Source organism: Megalopta genalis, chromosome 1 (genome assembly GCF_051020955.1).
Source record: "Megalopta genalis isolate 19385.01 chromosome 1, iyMegGena1_principal, whole genome shotgun sequence".
In the NCBI taxonomy this organism is placed as follows: Eukaryota; Metazoa; Arthropoda; class Insecta; order Hymenoptera; family Halictidae; genus Megalopta; species Megalopta genalis.
The window spans coordinates 30522342-30540931 of record NC_135013.1 but is presented as its reverse complement, the minus strand read 5'-3'; the positions used below and the strand labels follow the sequence as shown (position 1 = coordinate 30540931).

Here is an 18590-nt window from a genome sequence, read left to right as displayed (position 1 = left end):
TAACAATAACACCGTGACACGATTCTTCCTGCCAAAGACTTTTTGCCGGCGCTATGAGACCTTCGTTGAACCTAGCAAGCAGCTCGGATAACCCTTTCGAAGGTACACGGTTGCATTGTTACGTATTTTCGATGCGTTGCTTGCTAGATCGAACGAGCTTCCTGGCTGGACAAACCTACTTCGTGTTAACAATAACACCGTGACACGATTCTTCCAGCCAAAGACTTCTTGCCGGCGCTATGAGACCTTCGTTGAATCTAGCAAGCAGCTCGGATAACCCTTTCGAAGGTACACGGTTGCATCGTTACGTATTTTCGATGCGTTGCTTGCTAGATCGAACGAGCTTTTGAGCAATGGACAAACCTACTTCGTATTAACAATAACACCGTGACACGATTCTTCCTGCCAAAGAGTTTTTACTGGCGCTATGAGACCTTCGTTGAACCTAGCAAGCAGCTCGGATAACCCTTTCGAAGGTACACGGTTGCATTGTTACGTATTTTCGATGCGTTGCTTGCTACGTCGAACGAGTTTTCGAGCTGAACAAACCTATTTCATGTTAACCCTAGCATGCTTAAGGTAGTATCGAAAAATGTGAGAATAGAAACAGAACTTGAAGCATGTATTTTTGTTCTAAAAATCTTTTATAAATCTTTTATATTTTATTACCTTGTATATCTTTCATATCCTAAATGTATTATTCAACAGTATCGCAAATAAATAAATATATCTCGAACGGAACAAATTAAAAATGAGATTAAAAATGTAAAATGAGGCTTAGAAAAAAAGATAAGACATTAAAACTTTGAATAAACCTTAAGCATCCTAGGGTTAAAAATAAAACCGCGAGACAATTTAGGTGTTTCGCGAACACTTTGCAGCCTTTGCGCTCATAAATCCGATCTAGAAAGTCTCGTTGATTAAAAAATAACGAAAGTGGACCGTCGAAAAATCGACGTTTCATTTAATCGACCGACAACCTATAATGGTACACTTTACCAATTTAATTTATTGCATAATCGCCGATTTTTAGACGATTAATTTTCTACAACGTGCGATCGACGACTCGTTTCCACAGTCGACGAAATCGATCGTCGTTTTCTTTCAACGATTAATTCTTTTAGAATCCGACATATTGATTCGTATTAATCCAACGTATTGATCGATCGATTTCGGTGCATCGGTTGTTCGTTTCAGCGGAAAAGGGAACTCCGAAGTGAATCGTTAATCGATCGTCTGATCGACGATTGAAACTAAAAGGAATCCGACCGCGATTAACGAGTAAAGCAGGAATTCGGGTTATTTATTTGATTATACTAATTCGATTAAATTTTGGCACGACTCTCTCTCTCTCTACTCACTGGTGTCTTGGCAGCCGACGAGGTCGAGGACCTCGATGATATGATCCACGCACTGCATCTTCTGGGAGTGCGAGAACGTGTCCGGAAGCCTGAGCCTCGCCTGGTACTGGAACCCAAGAAACAAAAACACGATAAAATCGCGGGGAAAAAGCGATCTCGCCGATGATCGGATCTCGGCGCGTCGGCGGCGAACTGGTAGATCGGTATCGTTTTCGGCCGCCATTAACCCGGCCCAGCCCGACACGGCCCGGCCCCGTTTACGCATCAAACGGTAACGTAAGCAAAAGCCGGCGCGGCTCGGCGCGGCGTGCCGGTGCATTTCCGTTTCGTAACATCCAGCCCACTTCGCGTCTATTATTACCATCTGACACGTATCCTCGGGGATGCACCGGCCCCACGCTCGTAATCGTGATCGTTAAATCAATTACGATAACGCGGCCGGTGCCGGAGATTAAGCCGGGGGCCGCCATCTTGCGCGATTACACCCTTCTCCGGGACCGGATCTGTTTTTGGCCGGCCCCGGTTGTCTCGCGGATCGGCCTGTGACCCCTTTCCGGAAACCGATTTCGCTTCGTACGGTGCATAATGCTGCACCGGTGCCGATGCACCCGGTCGTTTCTGATCCGGAAACGATTAACCCTTTGCTCGACCATCTCATTCGGCCTTCTCTTCTCTCCGCGGGATCCTGGTAGCTCCGATCGTTGTTGCTGGCGACCACTAATCGACTTTATATTTTCATACCTGCTTAATTATCGACTAATGTTGTCCGTAAAATTGTCGCAACGCTTTGACCAACGCGTTTCAGATTTTTTAATTAATTTTTACGACGATCTTTGATATTTTTCTGATTTTAGAAGGATCCGCGAAACGTAAGGATCTTGAAAAAACGATTTCATTATACTTTAAATTAATTTTAGTATATTTTAATTTAATTATAATTTCATTTCATTTCATTATAATTTATTTTCATTATAATTTCATTTATTTTCATTATAATTTCATTTCATTTCATTATAGTTTCATTTCATTATAATTTCATTTAATTGGATTATAATCTAATTTATTTACGTATACAGTTAAACACCCGTTTATACAATAACAAAGCATAACTTATGTTGAACAGCAGAGAATCAGTGAATCAGGTAAACAGTTTATAAAGACCTGTTTGAAATCTTGTAACATTGGAAATGCAAATATGTCAATCCTATTGCTATTCCCCTGTCAATGAATGTATACGTCCTTCCTGTAAAACGGGTCAATCGAACTAAATCTCGATTAGTACCGCGAGGTTCTAACGGGCAGGGCTGACCTAGCACAACGAGGTGGGGCACTAAATTTCACAGGCGAAGCAACGCTGTGATTGTTCGTCGATTTAGCTTCCAAATTATAATTTGGCTAAATAAAATTACGTTATTTTTGTAAAACTTATAAAGCTGCTGCCATGGCAGGCAAAGTGGTGACGTAGAAAACACGCCTAGTTTTTATTCAAAAGTGGTTACTTTTGCCGAGGATACTTCGAGGAGCACGAATTTAGGGTTCGCAATATAATATTAGGCGATATTTCCTTCTATTAAAGACAGACTCGTGGCGAAGATTTCTAGTAATAATCTGTTAAGTATGAATGTTCCTTTAAGTCGGTATCGAATTCGACTTAATCGAACTCGTTGACAGAATAATAATAATAATAATGAAATCTATCGATTTAAACATTCAAGTAGACCTAATCACGCGACAAAGTCTCATTTTCCTCTAAGAAATCATTGCGATCGAAAAAAAGGTTCCGACCATTGCAATTATAAAAAAAAGTTGGCACGGCAAGGGGTGAAGTACGAAATGCAGAGATTTCATAGTGAAATTACAGTGCAGAGTATGCATTAACGAACCGATACGAAGTTGATTAGCACCGATAAGATCGCAGAGAAATAAGAAACGTTCCAGAAACACACATTCTTCCGGACGGGTGCAGGGATCAATAAAAAAATCCGCCGAGCTCGTTAAACGTTCCGTCGGGAGCGGAGCATAATAAAAATGTCGCGCACGTTTCCCGGACGGGGCTCCCGAGAATTTTCGATTATCGAAGCCGGCGCAGCCGACTCGTGAAAACTCGGAGAAGTTGCTCGGAGTCGATCCTTGGATGCTCCAATTCCCGTCCGACGGGAGAGGCCCCCGCGCCGCGAGAGCTGTCACAGATGGTTTTTCACGGTCTATTTTCTATCGAATTCCGGCCGCGTTTTCCATCATCCGCCGGGGCACCCTGTATGTTTTTCCGAGATGACGGTTCGACTGCAATGCAGTCACGAGGCGAAGCGAGGCGAGCCGCGCGTTTTCTCGTCACACTCCGGCCGAACGGAGACAAAGCCCGCGACAGAATTCTAAAGAGGCGCCCGAGGCGGGCCGGGCCGGGCCGTGCCGGGCCCGTGTCGTGTTTTCCTTCGATTCCGCTCGCCGAGCTCGCCTCGTACACGCTCGAACACGCACGTACCACCGAATTATCGGCCGCAGCGCGAACACGTTCCGCGTCTCCGAGGAAAGTCCGCGCACTACGTGCCGAATCGCCGGCCGCTTATGGTTGCTCGGTGCTCGGGGCGTGGACGCGTTTCGCTTCGAATCGAGTCAAAAGTACGAACACTCGAAACGAGGAACGCGGTGGATTCTCCGAAATTGTCCCGCGGAAATTGTCCCTCGGGAATTGACAGCTTCGAAAGAGCGGATGCGATTATACTTTTTATAGTTGCCGATTATCGACATCGTTGATCGATCGCATCGTCGCTTATTTCCTTGAAATAATATTAATATTATTTATATTATAAAATAATATTAATATTATTTATATTATAAAATAATATTAATATTATTTTCTTGAATCCGATTTCACGGGTTTTCAGGCTACGCGAACGGTAAAATTCTCCGCAATTGACCCTCAGTTCGGAAACGAAAATGGAAAATTTGGGAGGAGGAGGCACGATTGATCGAGCCTCGTGGCTCCTTTTTATAGTTACCGATTACTATAAAATAATCGTATCTCCTCTTCCCAAATTGTCCATTTCTCTGTACAAGTCGAGAATCGATTAGGGAGAATTTGCTGTAACTCTGTTCGGGGGCCGACAAAATGGCGAGAAAGGGGTCATCGTGAAGGGAAGAAGGCTTCCCTCTGCAAGCTAATTTGAAAATGAACCGCGACGAGAAGAACCTCCGCAAAATGGCTGCATTATCTGTCCGTTCACGGATCATCAAATTTCGGGCCCAATTTCGTGCCAAACGGACGCGACGCTTTGGCACAATTTTTATTTCTTGCCGAATCGAAGTCTGCCGATTCCAGTATCCAAATCCGAGCCAAAGTCGAAAATAATTCTGTTATAAAACTATCACCATTTTCCTTCGTTTGACATAAAATTTGCCGGGCAATTTTTGTAGAGGTTCTTTTTGTTACACTTTTTTAGAGTCGATCAGAATAACGTCGCCAGCTTTCTCTCTCCGATTCCGTGGTGATTTTTGACGTAGAAGCTCCATCGGGAAAACGAACGTACAGACGTCCCGGTCGTTCGCCGAACGGTTTTCGTCGCTCGAAAAGTAGCAAATCATCGTCGTCGTCGCGACTCGTTTTCGGCCGAGTCCGAGAGGTCAGAAGCTTCCGCATACCAGGGGTGTCGGCGGAATGAAATTGTCGTTTCGAAAGCTGCGAAAATTCGAAGGAGTCCTGGCAAACACGTTTCGTTACGAGTAGTCCAGTTTCCCCGTAGCCGTGAGATGACCGCTATACAACGCACGCGGCGAAATATCATCGGCCAGCACTTTCTCTCTCCGCATAACGGATCCTCTTGTGTAACGGACTCGGCTGCTGAGAAAATGGCGCGTCCGTCCGCGTTCGTCGAGTCGACCACGGCACCTTCGATCCTTTAAAGCCCCGTCCACAATGGCGCGCGACGGTTTCCCAAAAAAATTTGACCCCAAAATCCGTAACGCGTCCGCGATCGCGAACGGGCCCGATAATTTATTTTTTCGCTTTGGAAAATATCGTTGTCGCGTTCTTCCATTCGCAATATGTTTTTTAAGTCTTTTTTTCTTAACAAGAAAATATAAAAATTAGTATTATTTTTTTTAGTATTATTAGTATTATAAAAATTAGTTTCCGCATTTTATAGGCCCTTAGAAAATTAAAATATCGATCGGATCAAATTTTATTACAGAAGTTCGATATCTCTGATTTAACAATATTAATTCTAGATACGATTAAAATCCTTATAAGGGCACAGCAATCGTCACGACTCGCTTATCGCGAATTCGGTGCCGCGAAATTCGGAAATTTCGTTTCGCCCGCGAATTGATCGCCGAGAAGATCGAGTTCGTGGCCCGGAGAAGATCGCGGGGCATCGTTCCTCCAGATTAGAACAGAGCCCAGGTGTAATCGAAGTGAAATTCCCAGGTGAACGGAGGGAGGACGCGGCTTAAAGTCCTCGAGGGGGGAGGGAGGCGACGCTGGGGCGTTTGGCTCCCGGCCCGCATTCCACGCGCGCACGAACGCGAGTAGGTGTCCTCCTAATTTTCGGTCGCGGGCCCTCGTAAATCGCGGCCGATAAACTTGGCACGGTTGCCGGCATGCGATTTTCCGGGAAAACGAGGAAACGTCGCGATCGCGGCCACCGGTTCTCCTATTCTGCTCCGCGAGGGGTGATCCCAGTGCGAGCGCGCCTCGCGATTAGGTTACTGGGAAACGAGTCTGGGAATGTTCGGCTCCGCGATTTGCTGGTCGCCGCGGCGGGTTCAAACACAGTCGTCGGGCAGCCGGAAATTTCGAATTCCTTCTTTCCGAGAATTCTAAACGTTAAACTGACGCACGTGGAGACAGCGGCACGCGTTTTTCGGGATTATTCGCTGCACGGGAAATTCTGCCTCAAATTTCCATCAGCTTGTAAACGAAATTTGAAGGCGATTCGAAGGTAATTCGGAGGCCACATGCCACGATTCGACGTTCACGTATCTAGTACAATAATTTGTCCCTAATTCGCGCTCAGATCGCGCATAAAAATGGACGATTTGGGAAGAGGAGACATGATCATTCGAGCCTCGCGGCTGATTTTTATAGTAAAAACGAGCCGCAAAGCTCGAATAATCGTATCTTATTTTCCCAAATTTGTCCATTTTTCGTTTACAAGCTGAAGGACAATTGGGGAGAATTTACCGTGCTTCAGGATTTCAAAAAAAGTCGATTTAACTCTTTGCACTCGAGTGGCGACTCTGAAACGACATCAAGAATTGTTATATCACGTTTCAAAATAATTTTAATATCATCGAATTTGTTTATACTTGCTTGAGTCACAAGATTCAATGTCGCATGCATAAAATGCAGTTAAGTTATATGAATGAAAATACTATAAAACGAAGAAACTATTTCAGATTTCGAGTTAAAGTTGCTTCGAGTGCAAAGGGTTAACCCTTTTCGCTACAATTTCTTTCACAACCAGGTTGATTAGCATCTCCTCGCCCTTAAAATCATTTTCCGGATAGAATGAGACGATTTTTGTTTCTCGCGAGTGTTCATTTACTTTCCAGATTCCTCTTTTAGATTTTGATAATAAGAATCAAATTTTGTTTCGATTTTGAAGGAACGAATAACATTCATATATAGTAAATTGTGCACGAAATCTTCGTCGAGAGTTTGGATCGTTGTTAATAATCTTCTTAATTAACCCGTTGCAAATATCCTCATCATTCCTGATAGAACGGAACAATTTCTGTTTCTTGTATGCCCTTCGTATCTATATTTCGATAACAGAAGAATCGAATCTTATTTCGAGTCGAAAGAAAGAAATGCCATTCATATTTAGTAGATTGTGCATGAAATCTTCGTCGAGAGACTGCTTCCTTGCTAACAATCATCTTATTCAACCTTAAATTAATTATACATTATTACTTAACATCTTCATCGTTCTCAATCAATTTCCTGATAGAAAACGAGACAATTTTTATATCTTACACGTCCTTCACACCTAGAATTCCTGTTATAACAGGAGAATCGAATACAATCTCGAGTCGAAAGAAACGAATAACATTCGTATTTATAACATTATGTGCGAAGTGTCCATAAAAATGTCCGACTTACACACCAAATTATTGAAAATCATTCAAACAAGCTTCTGAACGACTCCATCGAGGATTACAGCAGCTTCAGGACATAATCTTGGCAGCTTCCTTTCGTCTCGACTCAATGGAAACTAATTGTAAGTCGCAGTTTCTAGCGGACTTTTTTTTTCATCGCGAGCAGTAAGTAATATTCACGTTATACAGCGACAATAGAAGGACAGATAGAACAAAGATTCGTGCTCCGTACTTCTTTCGATTCCAGCGAGCGCGCGTATATTCTACACCACCGTCTGACCATGCTCGTCCGATTCTACTTGCCCGACTAACTTACTAGCGCTGCTATTTACACGGTTCGACCGAATGCAGAGCCTCCAATCGCCGCGTCAGCCTTTTGTTCCGGTTCGGCCGTCAACTAGGCGACCTTTCGAATCTCGGCGGGCCCGTGCTCGGGCCCGATCCGAGCCGAATCTCCCCGATAACCCGGATCGGTTTTACGCGAGAGACAGCGTCGCGTACGGACGCGTTCGCGAGCCGCGTAAACGCGAACAGGTGTTCCCCGGGGACTTTTCTTTTCGCGAGCTCGTGCACGAATCGCGCGCGGTCTTCGAGCGAGCTCGTCCACGCGGAAGATAACGAAGCAATTAATCCGACGGAACGAACGTCGGTCGGTCGAATTTTTACGGGGCGGGAGGGAAAAGAGAAACAGAGAACGGAGAAACCGTCTTTGATGGTTCTCTTATCTATCGACGTTGCCGCGTTAACAGCGGTCGTATACGTTCGAGAAGGACATTGGTTTTTATTAAGAGGCCGTCCCCGCCGGATTGCTCATGCAAATCCAACCAGACGGAACGGTCGCAGGAATTTATCGGTCCATGTCAATGGGGTCCTACGGACGGGAGAACATCTCTTCGATCGTTGTTACAGGCGGTTTATGGATACCGCGCCGTTGCTTTTCTTTTTCCTACACCAGGGCCAGAAGCAGCCGAGAATTTCGGAGAGAACACGCCGTTACCAACGATACGAATAATATCGACATCTTTATGCTGCTCGTTCCGACGGTTTTTATTTTCTTTTTTCTTTTGTTCTCTTTTGCTTTGTTTTTTTCTTCTTCTTTTTTGGCGTGTTAGTTACGAAACGGAGAATGCTGTCTCGCGCTATAGCTGAAACAATGTCGGCCGACCGAAATGGAAATACAGAGGGGACACTCACCTCGAGGGTCTGCCGCAACGTCAGATCGGGGAAGAAAACGTCCTGCTGTTGCACGTAGCAGATTCTTCGGCGCCATCTCTTCGTCAGCCTCTCGCGATTCAGCCAGATTTCACCCCCGTCGACGCCCACGCGGCCCGACAGGCAGTTCAGCAGCGTGGTTTTGCCGCAACCTTCGCAGAAAAATCAAGCAACCCCTCAACGACACACCGAATCACATGCTACCCCCGTTCATCGTCCCCCGGGAACATCGTTATCCTTTAGAGCCGCGCCGCGTTCGCAGATTTTCCGCGCGAACCCGAGCTCTAACCGGCACCGTGCGACTCCTTGAAAAACGCGGGACCGTCTCGTTGCTTGATCGCGTGCCAAAATACTTCTGCGGTTTACGGCGGCCGCTCTATTCTCGGACGAAAAAAAAGACCGTTCGCGGGTTCTTACGATACTCGGAAATATAGCGCGAATGTTCCGCGCGGATCCTACGCAATAATTGATGAAGATCGGTTCGTTTTTGATGTTGGAACTTCCTCGTGTCTCTTGTCAAATATTTCGTCGTCGCGAGAGTAATTTCGGCGATCTTTTTGTTTCGTAAGCTGTCTATTTGGAACGTCGAATTAACTTCCGCAACAACCCCCGTTGCATTGTGCAAAATTTTGGATGTTTGAATTTGGATTGGAATTTGAATATGAATTTTGGAATTTCTGATTATAAAGTCATCAGATTATCGGTCGTTCGACGACATTTTTCGAGCCTCGTACATGTGCATACATCGCTATGTGGTATGTGTAATAAATTGACTGCGGATTTTATGCATTTATGACAAAAATTATTGGGTCAAATACGAAACAGTAAAATCGTTTAAAGAATTTAAAGATACTGTTACATTATATTCAACTGATTAAAATTATTAATGAATGAAATAAATGTCTGTGCAGCACATGTATGCCTTGCAATTAGTGCAGACAATTTTTATTCCGTTTAAAAATTCACGATTCGATAATAAATGATACTACTAGTATAAACCAACTGTGTGTATATAATAAATAATATGACTAGTACAAAGAGCCTATGAATATACACAATAAATGTTTATTGCCTCGGATGGAACACTTTTTGGAGGCTGAAATGTAAATTTTGCTGAACAAATAAGTGGTTTGCGTTTCACTTACAAATTCCCGTTCCTTTTTTTTATATGATATATATCGTTTCAGAGAAAGGGGAGAGAGGGGAGAGAGAGAGACAGAGAAAAAGAGACAGAGAGACACACGGAGAGAAATAGAGAGAGGGGTGATAGGGGGAGAGAGACAGAGAGATATAGAGAGACATAAAAAGACAGAGAGAAAGAAAGAAACAGAGAGACAGGGAGAGAGAAAGAAACAGAGAGACAGGGAGAGAGAAAGAAACAGAGAGAGAGAGAGAGAGAGAGAGAATAGAGAGACAGAGACAGAGAGAGAGAAATAGAGAGACAGAGAGAAAGAGAAAGAAAGACAGAGTCAGAAAGAGAGAGAAAGAGAGACAGAGAGGGAGAGAAAGAGAGACAGAGAGGGAGAGAAAGAGAGACAGAGTCAGAGAGAGAGAGAGAGAGCGAGAGAGAATAAGAGAGAATATGCAAGGCAGGGCAAAAACCTCGAAAAACCTCGAAAAGCCTCGAAAAGCCTCGAAGAACTCAGCAAGGTCGAACGGGCCGATATCGCCGAATATCCCGCGCCTGAATCACGCGGTCCGGTTCTAGAGCCCGAGGGTTCTTCGAGCCGTCTAACCACACCGGAATAGCGTGTTTTCCGCGCGGAATCGCGCGATCCGCCGGCGACGCGGAAGATATAGAGCCGGACTGGTCTCGGTGGCCGCGACGTTAACGACGAACCGTGAAACAGAGGAAAGCGCGGCCGATGATTTGCGGAGCCGTGCGGGGGTTGCGAGGGGACGCGCTTGTTAAACGAATATCAAGGGGAACGAAGAATTCTCCCGCGATAAATATCGCCCCCGGAGACACGGTGCAACGGCTCGTTACGCGGCCACGGTTAAAGATAGAAATCTGCCGTGTCTTATCTTGGCCGGAACGTTCGCGTGCTGCACACGATTGTTTGTGCCTCCGTTCTAGCTGGCTCGCCGAAACAGGTCCTTTTCCCAACCAGTCGAATCGTAAAACGGGCAAACCGCGAGCTTCAAGACGCCCCATTACTTCCGAAAGAAGTTGTACGGCGGTTCCCGGCGTTCTTCGACTTCGATTTACTTCCACCGTTCTTGCAAACATTCTGAAGCATTGGCGACGTTGAACCTTTGCGGACGGAGCTGCGCGCAGAGCGAATGTCGCTTTGCAGCAAGGTGTTACACGTGTAGACGCGTAAGCGGTTGTCGAACTTGTTCGTTATACAAGGTAAAATCGGTGTTATATGAAAGGGAAGGTGTTTTTCTTCGTTATGAAAGAATTGGTGGATAATTGAATGTTATATTGCTGTTATTGGAAATTACTTGTATTGTTGTTACCAATATCATATTAGTAGACTGTTGTAAAAGTTAAAAGCTTTATTATATGAAAGAGAATGCGTTTTTCTTCGTTATGAAAGAATTGGCGAATAATTGAATATTATATTGCTGTTATTGGAAATTACTTGTATTGTTGTTACCAATATCATATTAGTAAACTGTTGTAAAAGTTAAAAGCTTTATTATATGAAAGAGAATGCGTTTTTCTTCGTTATGAAAGAATTGGCGAATAATTGAATATTATATTGCTGTTATTAGAAATTACTTGTATTGTTGTTACCAATATCATATTAGTAAACTGTTGTAAAAGTTAAAAGCTTTATTATATGAAAGAGAATGCGTTTATCTTCGTTATGAAAGAATTGGCGAATAATTGAATATTATATTGCTGTTATTGGAAATTACTTGTATTATTGTTATCAAAATTATATTAGTAAAATGTTGTAAAAGTTAAAAGCTTTATTATATGAAAGAGAATGTGTTTTTCTTCGTTATGAAAGAATTGGCGAAGAATTGAATATTATACTGCTGTTATCGAAAACTACTTGTATTATTGTTACCAAAATTATATTAGTAAAATGTTGTAAAAGTTAAAAGCTTTATTATATGAAAAAAATGTGTTTTTCTTCGTTATGAAAGAATTGGCGAATAATTGAATATTATATTGCTATTATTGGAAATTACTCGTATTATTGTTACCAAAATCATATTAGTAAAATGATATAAAAGTTAAAAGCTTTATTATATGAAAGAGAATGTGCTTTCCTTCGTTATGAAAGAATTGGTGAATTATCGAATACTATATTACTATTATTGAAAATTACTTGTGTTATCATTACTAAAATCATATTACTATTACTGTTGCTATTACTGATATTATTGATATTACTGATATCACTAACAGTAATTCATCGAATAAAAAGATTTTTGTATGGATTATATGCTTCGATTCTGCGGTACAGGCTAAGACAAAAAGCTCGAAAAATGTAATTCCTTCTATTCCGTTTTGTTACGCGAACCATTGCAATTAGACATTGTCTACTAAACTAGTCTCTTTATCGTCCCAACAAATTTCTGGTTCAATTAGAAAAATGTCATCGTATCTGAAAAACTGTCCAATTATTTGCTGTGCGCGAGTACGGCTGTTCGTAGACACGCGTCCGCGAAGAGACAAAGTCGCCAAACCCGTTTTTAAACGTTCTTCTTCGCATCTTTAGCCTGCTTATCGGGCCCAATCGAATGATCGGAAAGGATTCGTTTCTGATAGTTTCTGCAATGCGGAATTTGTCGCGTTTCTTTGTATTTTCTATTTCTATTTTCTATTTCGTAAGATCGTTGTCCATTGAAGAACGAAAAACGGTGCGCACCTGAAGGGCCCATGACGGCGAGAAGCTCGCCGGGTTTAACGACGCCCGAGACATCCCGAAGGAGGGGTCTTTTCTCCTTGACCACCTGCAACCCCCGGAAGATTAGCTGCACCGGACGAGAATCCAGCGGGTACACCAACTGCAACGCTGAGCTTTCCACTCTGCAACATCGGAAAGAGAAAACACAGACTGGTTAGTACAATCAGATTTTCTTCGGTGCGAATCGCCGAGAATTTTTTGGGACCGTCGGATATGTCGGTTTGCGCAAGCAGGATTTTCAGCGACAAAATACGCGACGGAAGGCAACGCGTGTACATGTATTGGGTTGGCAACTAAGTAATCGCCGATTTCAGTTATAGATGTCTCTCACTCCCATTTTTATGATATCCGTAAATGTTATATTATTAAATTTTTATTATTATTATGTTATTTTTTATTATCCGTGAACGTTAGCAACTGGACAAATTGAATGCAGCGGTCAAGGAAAAGCGACCAGAATTGGTCGATCGTAAAGGTGTCATTTTCCACCAGGACAATGCTAGGGCAATGCTGATTTCAGTTATAGATGTCTCTCACTCCCATTTTTATGATATCCGTAAATGTTATATTATAAAATTATTATTATTATTATTATGTTATTTTTTATTATCCGTGAATGTTAGCAACTGGACAAATTGAATGCAGCGGTCAAGGAAAAGCGACCAGAATTGGTCGATCGTAAAGGTGTCATTTTCCACCAGGACAATGCTAGGGCAATGCTGATTTCAGTTATAGATGTCTCTCACTCCCATTTTTATGATATCCGTAAATGTTATATTATAAAATTATTATTATTATTATTATGTTATTTTTTATTATCCGTGAATGTTAGCAACTGGACAAATTGAATGCAGCGGTCAAGGAAAAGCGACCAGAATTGGTCGATCGTAAAGGTGTCATTTTCCACCAGGACAATGCTAGGGCAATGCTGATTTCAGTTATAGATGTCTCTCACTCCCATTTTTATGATATCCGTAAATGTTATATTATAAAATTATTATTATTATTATTATGTTATTTTTTATTATCCGTGAATGTTAGCAACTGGACAAATTGAATGCAGCGGTCAAGGAAAAGCGACCAGAATTGGTCGATCGTAAAGGTGTCATTTTCCACCAGGACAATGCTAGGGCAATGCTGATTTCAGTTATAGATGTCTCTCACTCCCATTTTTATGATATCCGTAAATGTTATATTATAAAATTATTATTATTATTATTATGTTATTTTTTATTATCCGTGAATGTTAGCAACTGGACAAATTGAATGCAGCGGTCAAGGAAAAGCGACCAGAATTGGTCGATCGTAAAGGTGTCATTTTCCACCAGGACAATGCTAGGGCAATGCTGATTTCAGTTATAGATGTCTCTCACTCCCATTTTTATGATATCCGTAAATGTTATATTATAAAATTATTATTATTATTATTATGTTATTTTTTATTATCCGTGAATGTTAGCAACTGGACAAATTGAATGCAGCGGTCAAGGAAAAGCGACCAGAATTGGTCGATCGTAAAGGTGTCATTTTCCACCAGGACAATGCTAGGGCAATGCTGATTTCAGTTATAGATGTCTCTCACTCCCATTTTTATGATATCCGTAAATGTTATATTATAAAATTATTATTATTATTATTATGTTATTTTTTATTATCCGTGAATGTTAGCAACTGGACAAATTGAATGCAGCGGTCAAGGAAAAGCGACCAGAATCGGTCGATCGTAAAGGTGTCATTTTTTACCAGGACAATGCTAGGCCGCACACGTCTTTGTCCACTCGGCAAAAATTGATGGATATTGGTTGAGAATTGATATTACACCCACCGTATAGCCCTAATCTCGAGCCATCGGATTACCACTTATTTCGATCCCTGGACAATTCCCTTCGTGGTAAAACTTTTAACGACGATGACGCCGTAAAATCTCACTGAACTCAGTTTTTGGCCGAAAAGGATCAGACCTTCTACGAGCGTGGAATTTTCAAGTTGTCAGAGAGATGGCAAAAGGTCATCGAACAAAATGGAAAATACATTACAGATTAAACTTCGTTCCAAGTAAAAAGAAATTTTCTATTTCATTGAACAAATCGGCAATTACTTAGTTGCCAACCCAATATTTCGTTTCCGCGTAATTTTCATCGCGTTCCAGAGACAATTGAGGAAGCTTCTGGCGAACGTGTTCCGCGACGGCGACACGGACAGCCGGTGATCTTAATTTTTATTGACGCTTCGTTATCGGACATTTTCCCCAGAAAAATTCCGCACCCGCGTTCCAACGGCTGACAGCCACCTTCATAATAACAGTGACGTCCCATCGGAGCTATTCCATGACGGCAATTAAGACGGGCATGTGTGCTGCGCCCCCAATCAGCAGCGGAAAGAACGAGATCCAGCACGGCCGAACGAAATTTTCAAAGCAAGCACGCGATTCGCGGAGGCCAGAACTGCGATTCGATTTCCCAGACTCCAGGGAAATTCGTTTAAACCGGAACAAAAAACCGTGCCTAATTATACCTAATTACGGCCAGACGACGCGTCGGGAGGTTGACAATAAACTCTCGCGGAATTCTGAATAAACGACGAGTAGATTTAACAGATTTCGAGAAAAAGTGTCGGCTATTTGAAAAATCCGAACGGTTCGGATACACGTTTTAACCCTTTGCACTCGAATGATGACTCTGAGACACCGCTGAAATTGTTATACCACGTTCCAAGATAATTTTTATATCATCAAAGTTTAGATTTAAAAAATTGTAGAAAGCGTAACTGTTGTATGAATCGCAAAACGCAATTTTATATTCATAAAATGCACTTTATGAAATGATAAAGCAATGATAAAATATGATGAAATAATACTGCAAGAGAGAAAAATTATTTTAGATTTACAGTTAGAATGGCTTCGAGTGAAAAGGATTCATGAATACAGTGTAGTAATTAAATTGGAGTGTCTTACAGTACTTGATAGCCCTAAAATATGTATACGTAAATATTTGAGAGCGATTCGAGTAACTCGAATATTTTTTAGTACCTTGAAAACCGAAGATTTATTCGGAACGATCGAATAATTCGAGTAATTCGAAAATATTGCTGTTCAAAAATTTTGTGTTCGAGCCAGTCGGATTTTCTAAGTACAGTAAATTCTTCCTAATCGACGCTCAGATCGTTGACAAAAATTTACGACTTGAGAAGAGGAGATACGATTATTCGAGCCTTGCATCTCATTTTTATAATCGTCGACAATCGGCGCGAGTACAGTAATTTCTCCCTAATTCGCGCTCAGATTGCGCACAAAAATGGACAATTTGGAGAGAGGAGATTCGATTATTTGAGCCTTGCGTCTTGATTTTATAGTTGTCGACAATTTTCTGACAAATTTTGTTACATTTCCGATCGACAAAATTTTCACGAATTTTATTCTGACAATTTTTGTGCGCAATTTGACCACAAATTCGGAAGAATTTACGGCTTAAAAATGAGCTGCGAGGCTCAAATAATGGCATCTCCTCTCCCCAAACTGTCCATTCTCGTTTACAAGCTCAAGGAAAATTCGGGAGAATTTTACTCGCATTTTTTCGAGCGGTTTTTTTCGAGTAACTCCACAAAATTCGAACGCTCGACTCGAACTCTCGCTCGATTCTCGCACCTCCGATGGCACAGAGCAAAACGCGGCGATTTCGGTGTGCAAAAGGAACGCGAACGAATCGATTAGGGGATCTAATATTTTCCGTGAAACGGCGACGAACGCGGCGGAACGCGCTTAGATTGACCGCGTCACCTTTTCAGCTGCGTCTCGCCGCGGCGGTCTTGCTCGCGCTCGGTCGCGCCGCATTCGCAGTTGCATTCGATTGGGATCGCGGTGAGCAACAACGAGTCCCGCCGCGAACCCGTCCGTGCTGGATGTTTTGCGAGGCGATCAGGGACGGGGAAACGGTTTCTGCAAGGCCGTTCGAAAGCCGCGACGCGGGTCGGGTCGGGCCGACAACCCGACCCGTCGATTAAGGCGATATCCGTGGAACATCTTCACTCGCGCGCGCTCCCATATAAGCGGAATCGATCACGCCGGACTTTCAAATGGGTTTCCAAGCAGGATAGAAAAGCTCCGCGCTGGCAAAGAGGGAAGCGAATCGATCCGCGCGGTCGGACGACACATCGGACTCGTTTCGAAAACGACGGTGACCGACCAAGGACGAGAGACTATGCCACACCTGCACCGGTCTGAATCCTGTACGCGGTGTCGCGGCTTTCGATTCGGTAGGATCGGTTCGCCTAACAGCCTTACTTCGACGATTTCCGTACCTGCGATCGAACGTGACGATCAAACGCATCATCGATCTTAACGAAATTGATTTTCGTTCAGACCACTCGATGGTCCACTTAAATCAATGAAATCCTCTCAGTCGGGTTCCAAGTCGGCACAGTAATTGGCACAGTAGTTGGCACAGCAGTTGTAGGTGTGTAGGTACGCTCTCGCGACAGCAAGTTGCCGAACGAATTTCTAAGTCCTTTTATTTACACCGCACTTTCGTACTTTTTTTTGGAGCGATCTTCACTCGACCGGGTCGACAGCAAGAGTACTTACATTTTTGTACCCCTGCTCGACTGGCGAACCGGGGGGTACGCCGCGTCACGATTTTCTCTAATTGGCCAGCACTAAGTAGCGTGCTGGCCAATCAGGCCGTAGGTAAGGGCCCGTCGTCTTCCGTTTCCTTGGTGTTCGTGTCGCGTCCTTTTCTACGGCTTTTGGACCGCGACTAACGAAATTCGTTACCGAAATATCCTACAGGCTTGCTCGACATGCTGCTGGTCGCGGACGGGCCAGCTGTGGACCCTTGGGCCTTTCTGACCGCGAGCGAGCCTTTTGGGAATCCGGGGTTTACGACAAGAGTATTTGCTATTCAGACCGAAAGCGAAAGATTCTAAATAAAGGGAAACATGCTTTCTCTCGGAAAAACGTGTTTCCTCGGAAATAACTTGACTGTTGCTCGTGTCATAAACTGTCGATCGAATTGATAGATTAGGCTCCTCTGTTTCGCGAGTTTTGGCCAACGGAAAATTATGAAATAATTCGCGTATCTTCTATCTACCGATGCACATGATAGTTCAAGGTTTTGTCGAGGTTATATCGAGCTTATTAAATAAAATACAGTAATGTCTCCCTAACTGATGCTTAGATTGTCCACAAAAATGGACAATTTGGGAAGAGGAGACACGATTATTCGGGCCTTGCGCCCCTTTTTTATAGTTATTGAGAATTATTATTATATATATTATTTTATATATATTTATATATATTATAATATTATATATATATATTATTTTATAGTTATTGAGATTATAAAAACGGGGCCGCAAGGCTCAAATTAATCGTATCTCCTCTTTCCAATTTGTCCATTTCCGTGGCCAATCTCTGCGTCAATTAGAGAGACACATTACTGTACTAGCAATCTTATATTAATCGAGTCATTGTCGTTATATTCCGCAAAATATTAGTTTAGAATCGTAATGGAGATGAATTTAGTTTTAGAATCATAATGAATGCCATTCGTCGCAACGGAGTACCTTCGGAATAAACAAAAAAATCTCCAAACTAACTTCAATATCTTGTCCGGCTACTGCGCTCTTTTTACGCGTTTCGAGATCCTGTTCTTGACAGCTCGAGAATTAAATCATTATCGACTGGATCGTCGCTTCGTGTGAAAGTTATACGCGCAGTTTTCTTTCAACGACGTCGAGTAGGACGACCGACCGTTGTGTTCTTTAGACTCGTCGGTTTCGTTGCATTGCTTGTTGCACAGGCACGTCGACGCATCGACTGACGAGCCTATTTTAAAGAAATCTGTCCTAAACGCCAATATTTCATAAAAATAAATAGTAACAGTTAAAGTGGAATAAATAAATCCTTTTCTTTTTGTTAGCAATAAACGCCGACATTTCATAAAAATAAATAATAACAAGTAAAATAGAATAAATAAATCCTTTTCTTTTTGTTAGCAATAAACGCCAACATTTCATAAAAATAAATAGTAATAGGTAAAGTAGAATAAATAAATCT

The 18590-nt window shown here is 42.6% G+C and overlaps 1 protein-coding gene across 3 annotated transcripts in view; it reads right to left on the bottom strand.

Moving 5' to 3' along the window:
* E23 (ABC transporter G family member E23) overlaps nt 1-18590 on the bottom strand; it is a 250038-nt gene that overhangs the window by 34324 nt on the left and 197124 nt on the right. For 2 of the 3 annotated variants that reach the window (XM_076525289.1, XM_076525293.1), the window contains exons 4-6: nt 12500-12660; nt 8652-8821; nt 1362-1467 (exon numbers count right to left, since the gene is read on the bottom strand). In XM_076525289.1, the coding sequence (XP_076381404.1) occupies nt 1362-1467; nt 8652-8821; nt 12500-12660 (437 nt within the window). Of the gene's footprint in view, nt 1-1361; nt 1468-8651; nt 8822-12499; nt 12661-16834; nt 17099-18590 lie in introns of those variants that run through there. The other variant, XM_033466142.2, reaches the window with a different exon arrangement.